This window comes from Glycine max, chromosome 7 (genome assembly GCF_000004515.6).
Source record: "Glycine max cultivar Williams 82 chromosome 7, Glycine_max_v4.0, whole genome shotgun sequence".
Classification (NCBI taxonomy): domain Eukaryota; kingdom Viridiplantae; phylum Streptophyta; class Magnoliopsida; order Fabales; family Fabaceae; genus Glycine; species Glycine max.
This window is the reverse complement of record NC_038243.2, coordinates 736179-752849: the sequence shown is the minus strand read 5'-3', so window position 1 is coordinate 752849 and position 16671 is coordinate 736179. Positions and strand designations below refer to the sequence as shown.

The following is a 16671-nucleotide window of genomic DNA, read 5'->3' as shown; positions in this document are numbered from 1 at the left end:
AAGAAGGATGAGTTTTTATAATTTTATGAAATCTCATATATAAATGTAATTTATTAATATAAAATAGACTTTAACTAGCACTACATTAAGTAAATTAATTATAAAATTATAATCAACTTTATTCTGGAAAACTTAAAAGTAAAAGTTTGAATCGCCTTAATTATGCATTGATCGGCCACAACGCTCGATGACATGCAACTTGGAATTCATTCTTACTAGATTGACCCTTCTAATTTTGAAGCGACATGTAAGGACTAATGCTTGTGAAAGTCGAACCAAACTCATAAATATTTGACCTTGAAAGAGAAAAGTAATGGGAATCTTTTCTTTTTAAACAAAAGGGTAAAATTATCATCCAATATTTACTTACCTACCTACCTACCCAATAGTAATAGCCATGGGGATTTAAGGCCTCATATATGCATATGTGGTTAACTTCAAGCAATGGATTGGAAGAAATGACACAGGCAATACAGCTCAACATTGGAGGCTCGGAACAACCAACCTATATGTCATTCATTGAAGGGTGGCGCTGGGGCCCACCCATCCTTCCACTTCCATTTTTGGCCTAGGAACCATCTATTAATGACAAAAAAGTAGGTTTAGACTTGAGAACTTGTGGCACCTAAATTAGCAATAACTGAATTTTGTGATGATTTTTGGATTCTCACTAAATCCTTGTTTGGTAGGTATATGGAAATGACAGGTGTGATAGTTTAAATATTTCTCATTTTTCTTTTCGTATTTGAAAATATATTGTTAAAGTAGTAACTAATGCCGATTTGATTTGGTTTTATAATGCAGAAGTTATAAGGAATTAGATTAAAGAAAAACGTGAAAAATCGCATTCATGAAGCGTGACCTAACACACCATTATTTCTTTGTTTTTGCCATATTATATTATTAATTATATCAATTATTTGCATCTCATCTTTTCTTAATTATCTCTTTGGATTATACACAACATTTGGTAGGAAGAAAAGAAATAAGCCAAACATTGATGAAAATAAAAAATATGATTGGAAAATAGAGTACAATAAGAGTGTTTAATTTAAAAAAATAAAAAAGACAAATAAGTGAATGAAAACAAAGAAATAGAGTAAAAATAACTAGTGGTCTCACAACTTTAAATGTTTCTCTAATATCTCCACATTAACTTTTTTATTTGTCACAAGTTTATCTGCTCGTCTCCCCTCCATTTCTCCTCTACTAAACAAAAGGATTAAGTTAAAGGCTACTATTTTCCTTTAATTTTAACTTTAAAATGAGAGAAAAAAAGAGGAACAAAGATATGCTTATCTGATGTCATAGTAGCATGTGCGAATTAATGATTCTCGGTTGTCAATGAGATCGAAATTAGCTAGTCATTGCTTGCAATGTTAAATTAAATAAATGAATTCCGCCACGTACGTACATATTGCCAACTCTATCCTCTTGTATATGTTACAGTCATGCATGATCTCATTTTTCCTTATCATTTTGTTCATATACATTTCACCTAGCTTCCTATGCAAACAGATCACAGTGTTCTCAGATGAATGAATTGAATATTTGGATTCTTCTCTTCATCTCCGATTATTAGATAAATCAGACAACGTTTACATCACAAGTCTTGAATATTTTGGAGGTTCATTTTGGACTCATTCTAACGTTGACAATCTAAGTCATAAAGAAGCAAAGAAATTAATAAAACAATGATCATATATATTCATATCTGTACATTTATTAAGATATGAGTTGCATATACGTGAAATTGTGTGTGTGAAATTGTGGCTTTCTCAATATGCTTCTTTGTTAATTAGGATGGACCCATCCCCTTTCCAAAAATATAATGCTCCATGCCCCCCTCCCGACTGTACAAGTTCGGTTGGTTCATTGGAATCAAAATTAAACACCTAATCAAAATTTCATATGCATGATTCAAATAGGAAAACCAAATTAGTGGATCGTTAATTGTACCCTTACTCTTTCATCAACTTCTATTGCCATATGGATATTCAATCAATGTGATCAATAGATTTACCCAACAATACCAGCTGTGATCGATGCAGACAGACTATCACCTCAGATTATCAAAAGACAATGCAAAGCAGAAAAAGTATTAATAGCCCAAAATACAATTTGCTTTTCTAATTTTCTTTCTTAGTGCAGTTTTGCATATGCTGATCATGAGAATGAATGTTAGTATTAATGATTGCCAAGTTTAGTACCAAGGTTAGTTGAAGGGAAAACATTTAGGAAGTGCCCTCTAATCCAATCATCCAGCATAAAAGGGTAAAAAAATGAAAAGAATTCACAATCACAAATTTTTGGTGGCATATTAAATATGGAGCTTTACTCCTCATAGTGTAGGCTGGTGTGTGAGCTGTCTTTGTACAAACTCATGAACGTGATCAGAAAATACAATGTCAAATCCAACGGCCAAAGGCTCTTGACTATAACCGCGGCATTCATTTCCTCATTAAATGCCACATAGAGTAATATTTTCTAGTGTTTCTAAAAGCATAGTGGGGAGTGGCATTAAACAGATGTGTTAGTATGAAAAAAAAATTATTAGGAGAGACAAAACTTACTTAGATAATTTCTACACCTGGAAGGTTAGTCTTACGAAAGATATCTTGTTTTCAGAAAAAAGAATATATGTTTTTAATTTAGATTTTCTTCACCATTTCTCTTACTAACTGTTAGATTATGTTACCATAATCTTGGCACGGTAAGTATGGGAGTATTTTACATATTTATATGATGTACACACAAAACAAGGCCAATGAGAGGCAGCCACTTATAGGTGGGGAAGAAGCAGCTTCTTCAGAGAGTGAGTGCTTTTTCTGGACCCGTGAGATTCCATGGCTTCAGTTGGTGCAGTCAATTGCAAATTCTTCTTGTGTCTACTTCTATGGCTCTGGAACTTTCTACCTCCTTCTCAAGGTTGGTTCTCTATCCACAACTTTACATCTTCATCCACCCTTTGCACTTTCTTAATTACATTATTCAATTCCTTCGATCTTTGTTCCTTCAGCTTGTGTTTTCACATCTCTGTGGAAAAATGTTTTCTATTCAAGATATATATAAGAGGAGTTCTCATTTCTTTCAAGGCTAAAAATCAGGCTGAAATCCTTTTGAATCTCAATTTTTTTATTTGCTAATAATGGTATGGGGTTTTCTAGCAAGTTGCCACATATGTATGTAGTTTGTGGCAGCAATAATTTACTTCAGAATCTAGTGAAATAGGTAGCCAGTGGTTCTGGTTTCTTCTACTTTCACTTGGAGTTTCACTTCAACAGCATATATACAGCTAGATCATACACAGATTCTTAATTTGATAGTTCTTCAACATAATCACTTTAATCTGTTTTGTTGATTATGATCATATTATTCATATATATGTATGTATTTATGTTTTTGTGTGTACCGGACTTGAACCAGTCCTTTATGGTCATTGTCATGAGATAATTACCATAGGAATCAAGACTGCCGGTATATATGTATCTATTTATGTATGCATGGACATTTCGATTAAAAGACTTTTTGGGCATTGGCCCACCTTGTTTTACTAAATACTATAATTTATTGTTCAACATTTTCCCATTTTTGTTTAATCTTTTGTGGAGTATGGCTTAACCTTGACTCTAATTATAACAATTATAAGAATAATACATTGAAATTGAGAATGTAATTAATTAAAATAGTCAAGATGATGGGGCCAGTGTTTTGATGAGCAAAATTTCATTTTTGCAGGTAATAAGCACTGGCATGAAAATAGATACCCTTTTATCAGAAATGCAAGCTCATTCTCATCACCGTCAATTTCAACTACCACCTGCAATAATGCCTATGACTACATAATAGTTGGAGGTGGCACAGCAGGGTGTCCTTTGGCTGCAACCCTGTCTCAGAACTTCAGTGTTTTGGTGCTTGAAAGAGGGGGTGTTCCTTTCACCAACCCCAATGTTTCGTTTCTAGAGAACTTCCACATTACCTTGGCAGACATTTCACCAACTTCAGCTTCTCAATACTTCATTTCAACTGATGGAGTCTACAATTCAAGGGCAAGGGTCTTGGGAGGTGGAAGTTCTATCAATGCTGGCTTCTACACTAGAGCAAACCCAAGGTAACTTCTTCCTTATTCATTTTCATTTCTCTCTCAATGATATGCAAACTTATTTTGGATTGAATTATATCCATTTCTTTTACTATTCATTTTTATCAGGACAAAACTTAAATGCAGTTTCTCAAATATTTTGGGTTCTTTTTTTTAATTAAAATTATAGTCTTATCTCATTAAATTAAGTAACAAAGGTTTGTAATAAAAATCAACGTAGATTATTGAAGTAATATTTCAATTATGATGGAAGAATAACATAAAAAATAGTATTATATATGAAACTGTGTATAAGTTTTGTAATTATTATTATTATTAATATTTTTGATAGAATACATGGGATATAGTTGAGGTATGTGCGATATGGCCTGGCTTTATTAATTATTTGTCTTTCTTTTTGGTTGTTGCCAAACTCTAATAATAAATGTACATCACAAAATACTACATATTTGTTTATTTTAAATATTTTTTGAATGATCTTAGCCGCACATTTTGACATAGACTTGCATAATATTTAATAGTTAAATATGAATTGTATTTTAATATTTCTAAAAGTTTTCCACTTACTGTTATTTTCATCTATTTACTTTATTAAACTGGACCTGCGGGTCACTAGCAATGAGTTTGCTGCCGAAGGGTGTTAATAAAGTTCAACTACTTCTTGGTTGTCTGGTAAAAAAACAACTTATTTTCAGGGGAAGAAAATAAAATTGTGGGTCTGCTGTTATTTGCTTAAATTTTATTTTTACTTTTTTATCTTCACAGTAGTTATAAAAAAAACACTTTTTGTTTAATTTATATTTTTAATGATTTGTAAATAAAATAGTACAAAAAACAAAATATTATCTACAATATATTTGTTAGCATCTTTTCTCTTACTATATTGATTTAACCAACATTAAATATGAATATTCTTATCTTTTAATTACTATCTCGATTTAACCAACATTAAATGTGAATATTCATTTAACAATTAAATCGATTAAATGACTTATATGTTAGTAAACTAATCCACCTCATGCCATATTTGGAAAAGATTTTTGAAATACAGAACAAGCTCAGGTTGCATGTGTATCAAATTTGTAGGGCTAAGACAATTTATTTAGAAAAATTAATATAATATTAATTACCAATCATTATATTAAAATTCTAGTTTTTGAGCTGCAAAACTATTTACCAATATTTTATAATTAAATAGTTGTAATATTTCATTCTCAATAAATAAAATTGTACCAAAGAAAAAAAATCTCAATAAATAAGATTTTTATTCATTTAAAAGATAAGATAGTTAATCATCAATTCGATCTATCTACTCAAAAGATAAGATGTTGCTCTCATTCCAACTCTCATATAATGAAAATAGGAAATTGTCCTAGTTTCAGCACTCTCAATTAATAGAACTTGCACACTTACAGTACCTTGATAACCTTACACTCTCCACGTACGGTCCCGACTATCTAATCAATATTTGAGTGAATAGTTATTGAAATAGTAATATAATTTTTTTACCAATGCAAATTATATATTCTCAATTTTAAAATATAACTACCTAATTAATAGTTTAGGTCTATTGAAATTATAATGGTGTACACCATCATGTGCAATTGTATTCAGAAATGGAAGTACCGAGTTTTACATCCATTTGTCTGCTTATGTTCCACCTGCACATTGTCAATGAAAATAAGGATGAGAGATGCAAATCCAAACATATACTATGCTGACCTTTTTTATGAGGATATTACATATTAATATGCTAATTAAAAGTAGTTATGTGCCGACATTAAAAGCATGCACAAGGAGCAAGAAAATGTTTAGACAAAATTGCCATAAGGTTACAAACCTTCGATTGGGAATTGATTGGTCAGGGCTACCGAGAGGAAATAGTTGACAGTGACTCCCCCTCATTTTCAGGGTATTTATGGTCACATCTTTTATTATATGGAATTCATTTCAACAATTAAATGCTGCTGTGGTCCTTTGCCCTAATTTATGCCATGAAAGTGATTAGGTGAAACCGTGGAAGTGTTAGATTAGAGGGAAAAAAAAATGAGAGACATTCATTGTTACAAGGAAACCTCCATTTAGTTAAAGTATTAAGGTGCTCTTTATATGTTCGGTCCATCTTAGGAAGAAGCAACTACCGCAACCACTTAGCATAGTTTGTATCTAATCTTCACTTTTTTTTTATTCATGCAGCTATCTTCAATTTATATATTTATGTTTTCTTTAAAAAAATATTTGTAACTATTTATTTATTTATTTATTTTCAAATATGCAAAAATAATGATAAGAAATATTATTTTAAAAAAAATTATATATATTTTTAAATTGTATAACTAAAGTAATTTAATGATCAATTATATATAATTTATGGTAATTACTTGTAACTATTATATATATATATTTGAATTATTTTTCTTAGTATAAATTAACACAATTTTAAAAAATAAAAGATTAAGGTAATTTCATGTAGTTAATGTATATAATTCATTTTTTATTAAATGTAATTATCAAACATTGCTAAAAATTTATATTTTTATTCATAAAATTACATAATTATATTAATCATGATCATAAAAATAGAGGTAATATTTACATAAAAAACTGAAAATGAGAAATAAATAAAAACTTCCTAATAGGTCCCTAGTACCCCAAGTACAATAAAAAATAAGTACTTATCTAATGTAGCAAATCATGACAGATGTTCACATTAGACAGTGTTAGATGGAGTATTGAACCATGTTCATTGTAACATGCACTATAGGAAAAACCTTCTAAAGACAAATGTTAGCTAAATACATGTACCAACCTTGAAAAAGAATTAGCATTCAAAAGAGTTGCCTCTAATACATGCACCAACTAACTGTGACAATCTCACTAAATTTGACTTGGTTGAGCCAACAATCTAGTAATGACCATACTGCTCAAGATCATTTATCTTTATCTCAAATGTCTTGTCTCAACATTTCTATGGAATGCAGGTTTATAAAGAAGGTGGGGTGGGATGCCAAGCTAGTAAATCAGTCATATCCATGGGTTGAGAAGCAAATTGTCCACCGTCCAAAGTTTTCACCTTATCAGAGAGCATTTAGAGACAGTCTTCTCGACTCTGGTGTGTCACCCTTTAATGGCTTCACCTATGATCATCTCTATGGAACAAAGGTTGGTGGAACCATTTTCGACAGATTTGGCCGCCGCCACACGGCTGCTGAACTGCTTGCTTCAGGGAACCAGGACAAACTTACTGTTTTGGTCTATGCCACTGTCCAAAAGATTGTGTTTGATACAAGAGGTACATATAATAACATATATAAAGTCAAAGAGGTATACTTGAAAGTTTAAGTCTTTGCAAGTAACTTAAGGCAATGCTATTGTTACAGGAAAGAAACCAAAAGCTGTGGGGGTTATTTTCCAAGATGAACATGGGAAACAGCACGAGGCTATTCTGTCAAATGATAGGCATAGTGAAGTGATTATGTCTAGTGGGGCAATTGGGACTCCTCAATTGCTAATGCTTAGTGGAATAGGGCCAAAAGCAGAACTCCAGAAGTTGAACATCCCAGTGGTCCTTGACAACCCCTTTGTTGGGAAAGGAATGGTAGACAATCCCATGAACACAATGTTTATTCCTTCTAATAGACCAGTTCATCAGTCACTCATAGAAACTGTTGGTATCACCAAGATGGGTGTGTACATTGAGGCTAGCAGTGGGTTTAGTCAGTCCAATGATAGCATTCACTGCCACCATGGTATCATGTCAGCTGAGGTATGCAACATTTCTCTAAATTTACAAAATATGGGTATAATTAATGTGGAGCACATTGGAATACTTAACAATTACTTCCTCCATTTTGAAATAAGTGTCATTTTAACATTTCTTTTGTTTCAAGTTATGTGTCAATTTTACAATACCTGAAAAGTATTTATGATCTTTCCCTAACTTTGTCCTTCTTTCTCTGACCTAATGCTTAATAACTATTCTTCTTTTAAGAGAAAAAATATTAATAACACATAAAAAGCGATCATTTAGTTCTATAGCCATCCCTCTTGAATAATATAGGAATTCCTTAATCCTAGAGTCCAAATTGCAAATCCTTATAACATTAGAGTCCAAATTCCACATAGCATTTAATATTAAACATGGTATATGATAAGGTCTGCATGGTAGGTTATCAGCTACCTAGCAAGAAATTCAATAACAAGTCAATTTTAATTTTTCACACCAGATTGGGCAGCTGTCCACAATTCCTCCTAAGAAAAGATCACCAGAAGCTGTTCAAGAATTTATCAAGAACAAGAAAGACCTACCGGTTGAATTATTCAAGGGAGGATTTATTTTGTCAAAAGTTGCCAATCCTTGGTCAGTAGGTGAGCTCAGGCTGAACAACACCAATGTGAATGACAACCCTGTCGTTACCTTCAACTACTTCAGTCATCCATATGATCTTCATCGCTGTGTCAAGGGGATCCGCTTGGCCATTAAGGTTGCCCAGTCAAAACACTTCACAAACTACACTTTGTGTGACAAAAAAACCTCAGAGGAACTGCTCAACCTCACTGTCAAGGCTAATGTCAACTTCATAACCAAGCATCCCAATGACACAGCGTCGATAGCGCAGTTCTGCAAAGACACCGTGATCACAATTTGGCACTACCATGGAGGGTGCCATTTGGGGAAGGTAGTCAGCCCTGATTACAAGGTTCTTGGTGTTGACAGACTCCGCGTGGTAGATGGCTCAACATTTGATGAATCACCTGGAACAAATCCTCAAGCAACTGTCATGATGATGGGCAGGTATGTACTCTGGGATCATGAAACTGAGCAAACAAATGTTTGCACAAAATTTGATTTCAAAAGTTATGATACCAACAGCTGGATTTGCATGTCAATAATCTATTTATGTTTGTGACAGGTACATGGGGCTGAAGATTTTGAGAGATAGGTTGGGGAAATTGGCTGGTATATAAGGAGGAATGCCTTGGTATATAAGGTCTTGAAAAAAGGTGTAAAAGGAAGATAAGAGAAGCACTGTTGCACATCAAGGAAAAAAAAGTGCTAGTGGTAGGATTGAAAATGAATGTATTTTGTTGTAATTTCTAGTAAAGGGTGATTTATTGGTAGTCAACAAAGTTATGGCTATTTTGGGACGAAAAAGTTATTGTAATGACTTGTTTTAACTTTTTGTATTTCCAGGAAAAAAAGGAAACGTCATTCTGGATATTTAGAAACTTGAAGGCAAATTATAGAAACAAACGAAGAGAGGGAAAGAAACAAAATGGTAGTGTCCTGTCAACGCAATCTGTGTAAAAAGCAAAAGTTGTTGCTTTCCCTTCCTATTTTATATATATAATATATCTGCATGTGTCACTTAACTCCTTTCAACAAATTAGTCCGTTTTTAAAGATCACACGTACCACTTGTTACTATAACACTATTCTCTGTAGTACCAATTGTTCAGACATAGTTACCTAGAAACCAACATGGGCATGTAGTTTATACATTTGGCAAAAGTAGTTGTAGTTTGTGACTTTTTAGATTATTATCACAATATTTTCTCTCAAGTGAATCTAACATGCGATTCAGGGAACAATGAATTCGGTATGCAAAACGCAAGATTATGAAAAGCTTAATGGGATCCATGTTCACTGGAGCTACCTCTAGACAAACTTCTCAACTTCTGCCAGAACTGCCTTTTCTTCCCAATAGTTAGAGGCCCTGAACGAGAATACCTCCTGAATGACTCAAATTCCTGACCTGAAGTACTGAGCAACTCTGTTGCTGATAATCTTACCTTTTCTTCACCAGATTGATAGCCAGAAAGAGTTTTTTGATACTCTGAAAATTCTACTCTTTCAACTGAAGCTTCAGAATACTTTCCTTCCACATCAGTTAGAAGACCCTCTTGAGAACTTTTTGATCTTATAAAGTCTGTTTCCTCAAAGTCACTGCATACTAGCTTCAAGGCCTGAACAACTTCTCCCATGAAAGGACGTTGGGAGACTTCTGGTTGCACACACATGGATGCAATTGCTGCAACTTTTACCACAATATCAACAGAAATGTTAGGCTTTACAAATGGGTCTACGATCATCTGCAAACCCTCCTTACTTGTGAGAAGTGGACGAACCCATGTCACAAGATTCTCTTGACCTGGCGGTTGTGACAAATCCACAGGCTTTCTTCCAGTTAGGAGCTCAAGGAGTACAACTCCATAACTATAAACGTCACTCTTGACCAGAAGATGGCCAGTCATTGCATATTCAGGAGCTAAGTAGCTGCAAAACAACATGTCAATGAGATGAATGCAGTTTTCATTTTAAGGAATTGTTAAGAGCTGAAATGAAACCTTTTACATGCCATCACCTAACCACTTAAGTTTAGGGAAAAGTTGGTTCATGATATATTTTACATTTACCATGAGATGAATTCAGTTTTTATCTTGAGGAATTGTCAAGAGCTGAAATAAAAGTTTTGCATGCCATCATCTAGCCACTTAAGTTTTGGAAAAAGTTGGTTCATCATATAGTTTATGAAATTATGACCAAGAAGTTGAATTTCAACAAAAGATAAGGTGAGCTTGCACATGTTTCATACTTCAGACCCAACGGGATCTTGCATGAGGGGATGTGTTAAGAGCTATAATAAAACTATGTTCCTTCACCCAACAACTTAACGTTTTTGGAGAGTTAGTTTATGACAGGAATGCATAGATAAGGTAAAGTACCTATACAATAAAAATTCACAGTAGTCTGCTAAACACAAAAGATACTGTAATGAAATGATTACATTGAATGATTGAATGCATGTTTAACTATCACATTCATCAAAGCATCAACATGAAATGGCTAGCAAGGGATTATTACCCAAATGTTCCCATAACATGTGTGGAGATGTGCTTGTTTCTCTCATCCAGTGCTGTTCTAGCCAATCCAAAATCTGAGACCTTGGGTGTAAAATCGTACTCCAACAAGATGTTGCTGGCCTTGAAGTCTCGATGTATGACACATGGATTTGAATCTTCATGCAGATAGGCCAATCCCCGAGCTGCACCAAGAGCAATCTTCATCCGGGAATTCCAATCAAGTGGATCATTTTCCTTGTCAGTTCCTGGGAAAATAGAGAGTATTCAAAAGTCAGTTTCCAAAAAAAAAGATGATTTTTTTAAAACAAAAATGATGATTTTTTACTTCCAAAATTATTGATGAAATTCTTTAACTGAGCTTTTGTTTACCATGTAAGTGGGATTCCACACTTCCATTAGGGACAAGCTCATAAACTAAGCAGCGAGTCTGTTTCTCTATGCATATACCTAGTAATTTAACTAAATTTCTATGATGTAGACGGCTAAGCATCTCAACTTCTGCCAAGAATTCACGGCCACCTCGCTGATCATCTCTTTTGAGAATCTTCACAGCTACATCCCTCCCATCATTTAGAATACCTTTGTAAACAAGCCCAAAGCCACCTTCTCCTAATATTCTTGAAGAATCAAAGTTATCTGTTGCTTTCTCCAAGTCATTCAAAGTAAAAATCTTAGCAGACCCTGTATATGTTATTGTTCCAGAATTGAAGGACTGTGATCCAGAGCCTAGCCTGATCCCTTGAGTTAATGACCTAGCAGCCCCTGCTAAGAGTAAATTTATTTATATTTACTGTGAATTCCACATACAACCAAATAAGGAAAACTTGATCAATAAATAGTTAGGAAGTTTTGAAGCAAAATATCAAGAAAAGTCACAAATAGAAGAAACCAAGACTGAATTAGCATTATAACCCAAAGTTTATCATTTTCCAACTTTTGAATTGAAAAAAGCTCATTTGATATGAAATTATTTAGAAGTCCTATCAGAAGTGGTAATTTACAAATCACCACATATTTCACATAAATGAATTAATTTTTAGACTAATATGATCATTCAAACCAAGTTTTATAAAACAATTCATCTATAAATGGAATCAATTCTTTCATTTAAAAGAGTCCAAATACCGGGTAAAAGTATTTTAATCAGGGGAAATTAGTATGCCATAAAATTGTCTAACAAAAGAACAGTTTCATGACATTAATCATTATAGAAAAGAACTTTCTTTGTACAGTCTCTAAACTGCCAACGAAATTTTGACAGTGTCATTAATTGCACTTACTTGATTGTTTAGAAGAGGGTGAAATAAAACCATCTGGAACTGGTTCATGTTCATGAACATAGGAGCGGCATTTCAGCAGACAAAGCCAAGCAAGACCAATGAATACAACAAAAGCAGTAACTGATGACAGCACAATTATAACAATCATTCTTCCATTATTCCCTTCTTTTTTCTTCTTTGGGACATCTACTCCTAAAGGTTTCATCATCGTTCCATTGTTATCATGTCCTGGACTTGGCCCATCATCTATACCAGAAGCATCTTGTGGAGTTGAAGGTGGAGAAGGTGGAAGACCTGCAATTGTTATAAAAAAAGTATGAGTGTAGAGGGAGATATCTACTAATAAAACCAAACATACCATAGAAATACACTTTATAAAATAAAAAGTCCTAACAAAGTCATAATCAATGTATAACCTGGATAATGAACATAGAGTACTTCATAAGCACCAAAGACTGAAGCATCTATCAGAATCTCCCTGTGCCAGAATTTCTTATATATTAAAAATGCGGTGGTATCATCAAATTTTACTCCTTTGGGTACTAAGTCTATGAGAACAGTGGTTTTCTCTAGTTGCTGATTAGCTGCATCAGCTCCCACAATGCGAACCTGGGAATGGTTCAGCAGAACACTTGCCGCAATTTCCTTGGCTAGCTCTGAGACCAAAGGAAAAACCTTGTATATTGCAATGTTAATATGGAGTTTAACCTGAAGCGGCCATACACAACCACAAGGTGACCCAGGAGGTGTATATGTCAAGGGCTCTGAGCAAGTCATCGACAAGCAATCTACATGCAGAATGAACATCAGATAGTTTTCTTGAGTTGATTGAAAAGGAAAAACTAGTGTAATTTTGACAATACTCTAACCTAATACAATTGCTGGACTAATATTAGATTACCCTTATTAGGAGGTGGAGGTGGCAGAACCAATGTATATGCTGGTGGTGGAGTCTTTTTCTTCTTCAATGATGAACCTAGAGGAGAAATTCTAGGTGAAGGAGAGGGTACTGGTCCAAAAAGGATATAATAAATACTCAGGTGCTAATCAACAATCAGGTAAATGAAATAAGAATGAGTAAAGGCAACGACAAAAAAAAAGATCTTATACCATCAAGGTGACCTGGCAGAATTGCTGGTGATGGTGCAGGTGCAGGGGCATGAACATCCCTACTTTTTGGTGAAGAGAAAGGAGGTTTCCATCTGAAGACTGAAGGGCCTATTCAATAGAAGTTTACAGAATAATGAAATTATTTTAAGATTTTAATGTCAATAAATGCAAAAATTTGAGTGAAAAAAATTATTTATGATCTTTCAATCAGAGAATCAAACCTTGATGACTGTATGAAGGAGCCTGGACTGGGTAGGTTGGCGCTGGAGTTGGATTGTGGGACTTTCTTTTGGAATGGTAATGCTTATGATGTGATACAGGAGAATCCACAGAACCATGTGTCCATATAATTCTAGGAGCTTTGTGAATTGACTTGGAAGGTGAAAGTGCAATACTTGCAGGTACACCAGAAGATGACTCGGAAGGTGGGTGTGCAATACTTGAATGACCTTCAGAAGATGACTTTGTTGGTGGGATTGCAATACTAAAATGGTTTCTGTCACTGGAATGTTGCAGCTTGGTGGCTACAAATGAAAAGATAAATATTAATTTAGGATAATTGAGAGCATGAGCTTTCCTATAGAGGAGGATATCAACTATAAAATAAGTTAATGTAAAATTTCCTGGCTGGATATAATTGTAAATAGATTAATGTATAGTTTTGGGGAGGTGGGAGCCAAAGCGGAAATAAACTATGGTGAGGAGATGGCTTGTGCTTCTTGTTCAAAAAGATCCATAGAATCTATTTCATTAATTGTCTATACCTTTTTCATGATCTTCGAACTGTTGAGGGTATATCTAGATCCTTAGAAAGCTAAATTCCTCAGAGTAACTGCTTTGTTAAATTAACCGGAACTTTCCATATCCTCATGGATTTTATACTATAGCCATGGCATGTTGGGATTTCATATATCAACCTTATTACAGAGTAACCAGGAGAAATTTTTTAATATAATAACGCACAAAACAGAGATTTGTAAGTTGATATTATCACTGAGTTGTCCAGTCTATGCCTCGTGTTGCACTCCATGTCCGCAGGCATTCAAAATCAATGTAGTAAGAACATCTGTTTTATATTGGTATTTGTTGGGGTACAAGTGTAAGACCAATAAATCCAAGCCTTAAGCTTTTGGGTTAGAGTGTGGTGTCAGGCTTCTTTATGTGTGGCTCCTGGTCCACCCCCGCCAAGCTAAGTACAGCTATCTAACCTTTTCTTGGAAGACTTGGATAATAGTAAAATTAGAGGTTTGATCATCATTTCAACAGTAAAAACATTTTCGAATGCAAATAATGAACTGTGAATGTAAACTAAAGCGAATCTAGCATACGGGTCAATTAGTTACAGGTAAGCCAATTTTGATACATACGAACTGCATAGGTATGAACTTTAAGGAGAGAATCATCAAAGAAACCCAATTCAGCAAAGATTATAGAAATCCAAAGACATAGCATGTGTCAACTACAACAAATTTTAACCACATATATAACCAGATACAACACTCAAACAGTATCCAACATTCGAAAACCAACTTAGAACACCTGAATTATGCTCATACCTGCATATTCATGGACCTGCTGAGTGCTGACCACTAAATGCAGCTCAATTAGCAAGAAAATAAGCGGCAGTCCCATTTTCTCCTTAAGAAAAACTAGATCAACAACTCTGAAGATCTCTCAGCTTTCTTTCACCAACAACACCCCAGCATGGAGAGTAAAATTGAAGAGAATTCGGTGGAAGCAGCAGCACATGTTGAAGCAAAACTTGCGTGTCACATCCAAGGACAAGCACAACAAAGTCTTCAATTAAAGCATACCCTCAATAATGTCAACCAAAGCATTAAAAACAGCCAGGTAATGGCAGAAGAATGATCTTGGTGGAAGACACTCGTGTTTCCATCTTTCTTTTTTTCTATATTTTTCAGAACTAAAGCTTTAAGGCTTGAGCTGTGATGCAAGTGCAGCTGTTTTCCTTGTTCAGAAAAAAAATCAAACAGCAGATGAAACCAAAAAGCACAACCCCACTACACTTTAAGCAGGAAAAGCACAGTGACTCTTCCGTAAGAGCTTGTGGGGTTGGACAGATTGAGAGAGAGAGAGTCATAAATATTGGCTATAAAGTAAAAGACTGATTGAACTTAATTACTGATATTTTATACCTTAATGCTTGACCTTCTTTTCAGTTTATCCAGGGTAATGATTCACCTACACCGATACACCATGATGGCATTTTGGGATTAGATATCTTATTACTTTAATACATACAGTGTGACTTCGAGAATATTTTGGAAAACAAATTAGAAAAGAATAGTAAGACTTTTGGAATTGTTTGGATCTTATTTCTAGAGTCAATATTTCTAAAGTTTTGAGATTAATCTTTGAGATGTATAAATTATGGAAGTAAGTTTTGTTATTTTTAATAAAATATTTTTCATACATACCCTCAAAGTATCAAATTCATGTCAGTATGCTAAGGGATATAATCATCAACTAACTGTGATGTATATTAGGTTGAAGGTTGGTTGGTTCACACTAAATTAAAATTTTTATACCTTTTTTCTCCTCTATGTTATCTTTAGCTTTAAAAAGTAATGTTGAGACTCAAAATTATCACTTGAATTTGGTTCTAACTATTTTATTTGTCTTTCGTCTAATATAATATTAATTATTTTTTTCTTATATATTAATAATAAACTACAAAATAAAATCTAAAAATGAATCAATAATCATGTAGAGTTAATTTCGTAAAATTATTATTTTATTTTATTTATTTATTATTTATTATTTTTTCTTGTCAATGATTATTATTTTGAGATAAGTAAATATAATTGTCGCATAAAACATATGTTCTAATTTCTAATATAATTTTTCTCTTATCTTTTTTAAATTCAATTCTGTGTAACTTTAATTCAACGCTAAATCAAAGGTCTACTTTATGGGCTCACGTTTCGATGGTTTCTTTTTTCTGCTAGTTTAATGGACTTCTTCTGGCCGCAAAATCAACCGTGACATCATAGTTAGCAGAAGGTTACTAAAATCTGAAATAGCTGGAAAGCTTCTTGATGGAAGAATGGTCGTTTATGATCAGTTTTATTTATGAACAAAACGAAGTAAGAATCCACAGGTTGAGAAAGTACACTGTTCACATAATTAAATTTTTGCAATGTAACGTTTTGTCAATTTGGTTTCATTAGCACATAATTCATGTAACTTTTTTTATACATACTGATTCATCATGTAAAATAAACGAAATAAAAGGCGTGAATATACGTAATACACATTAATCTCAAAGAATATAAGCGTAATTATCTCTAACTAT

At 33.6% G+C, this 16671-nt stretch overlaps 2 protein-coding genes across 5 annotated transcripts; one reads left to right on the top strand and one right to left on the bottom strand.

Moving 5' to 3' along the window:
- The first annotated feature begins 2337 nt into the window (after positions 1–2337).
- LOC100788704 (protein HOTHEAD) lies at positions 2338–9475 on the top strand. 2 transcript variants are annotated; one of them, XR_005892312.1, is made up of 7 exons: positions 2338–2928; positions 3739–4111; positions 7084–7394; positions 7483–7868; positions 8329–8897; positions 9016–9164; positions 9297–9475. XR_005892312.1 is itself a non-coding variant. In XM_041017200.1 (6 exons), the coding sequence occupies exons 1-6, from the start codon at positions 2847–2849 to the stop codon at positions 9068–9070; spliced, it is 1776 nt and encodes a 591-aa protein (XP_040873134.1). In that variant the 5' UTR covers positions 2339–2846; the 3' UTR covers positions 9071–9165. The 2 variants fall into 2 exon arrangements, 1 of the variants encoding a protein (XP_040873134.1); XM_041017200.1 differs by lacking the exon at positions 9297–9475 and having other exon boundaries at positions 2339–2928; positions 9016–9165.
- A 92-nt stretch (positions 9476–9567) lies between these two features.
- On the bottom strand, positions 9568–15582 carry LOC100814040 (receptor-like serine/threonine-protein kinase ALE2). 3 transcript variants are annotated; one of them, XM_006582951.4, is made up of 9 exons: positions 14912–15582; positions 13577–13879; positions 13356–13463; positions 13147–13254; positions 12662–13033; positions 12246–12539; positions 11335–11730; positions 10967–11210; positions 9568–10378 (listed from the first exon to the last, which is right to left on the bottom strand). In XM_006582951.4, exons 1-9 carry the CDS (start codon positions 14985–14987, stop codon positions 9730–9732), a joined length of 2550 nt encoding a protein of 849 aa, XP_006583014.1. In that variant the 5' UTR covers positions 14988–15582; the 3' UTR covers positions 9568–9729. The 3 variants fall into 3 exon arrangements, with proteins under 3 accessions (XP_006583014.1, XP_006583015.1, XP_003529849.1); XM_006582952.4 differs by having other exon boundaries at positions 13147–13221; positions 14912–15483; XM_003529801.5 differs by having other exon boundaries at positions 11335–11727; positions 14912–15479.
- Between the last annotated feature and the right edge of the window lie 1089 nt (positions 15583–16671).

What these genes read in the sequence shown, in the direction of transcription:
- LOC100788704 (XM_041017200.1), top strand. Translation starts at nt 2,847, where the DNA reads ATGGCTTCAGTTGGTGCAGTCAATTGCAAATTCTTCTTGTGTCTACTT. An exon ending in CTTTCTACCTCCTTCTCAAG is followed by an intron (nt 2,929 to 3,738) that starts GTTGGTTCTCTA and finishes TCATTTTTGCAG; the next exon opens with GTAATAAGCACTGGCATGAA. An exon ending in TACACTAGAGCAAACCCAAG is followed by an intron (nt 4,112 to 7,083) that starts GTAACTTCTTCC and finishes TATGGAATGCAG; the next exon opens with GTTTATAAAGAAGGTGGGGT.
- LOC100814040 (XM_006582951.4), bottom strand. Translation starts at nt 14,987, where the DNA reads ATGGGACTGCCGCTTATTTTCTTGCTAATTGAGCTGCATTTAGTGGTC. An exon ending in ACCTCCACCTCCTAATAAGG is followed by an intron (nt 13,034 to 13,146) that starts GTAATCTAATAT and finishes TTCTGCATGTAG; the next exon opens with ATTGCTTGTCGATGACTTGC. An exon ending in ACTCTATGTTCATTATCCAG is followed by an intron (nt 12,540 to 12,661) that starts GTTATACATTGA and finishes TAACAATTGCAG; the next exon opens with GTCTTCCACCTTCTCCACCT.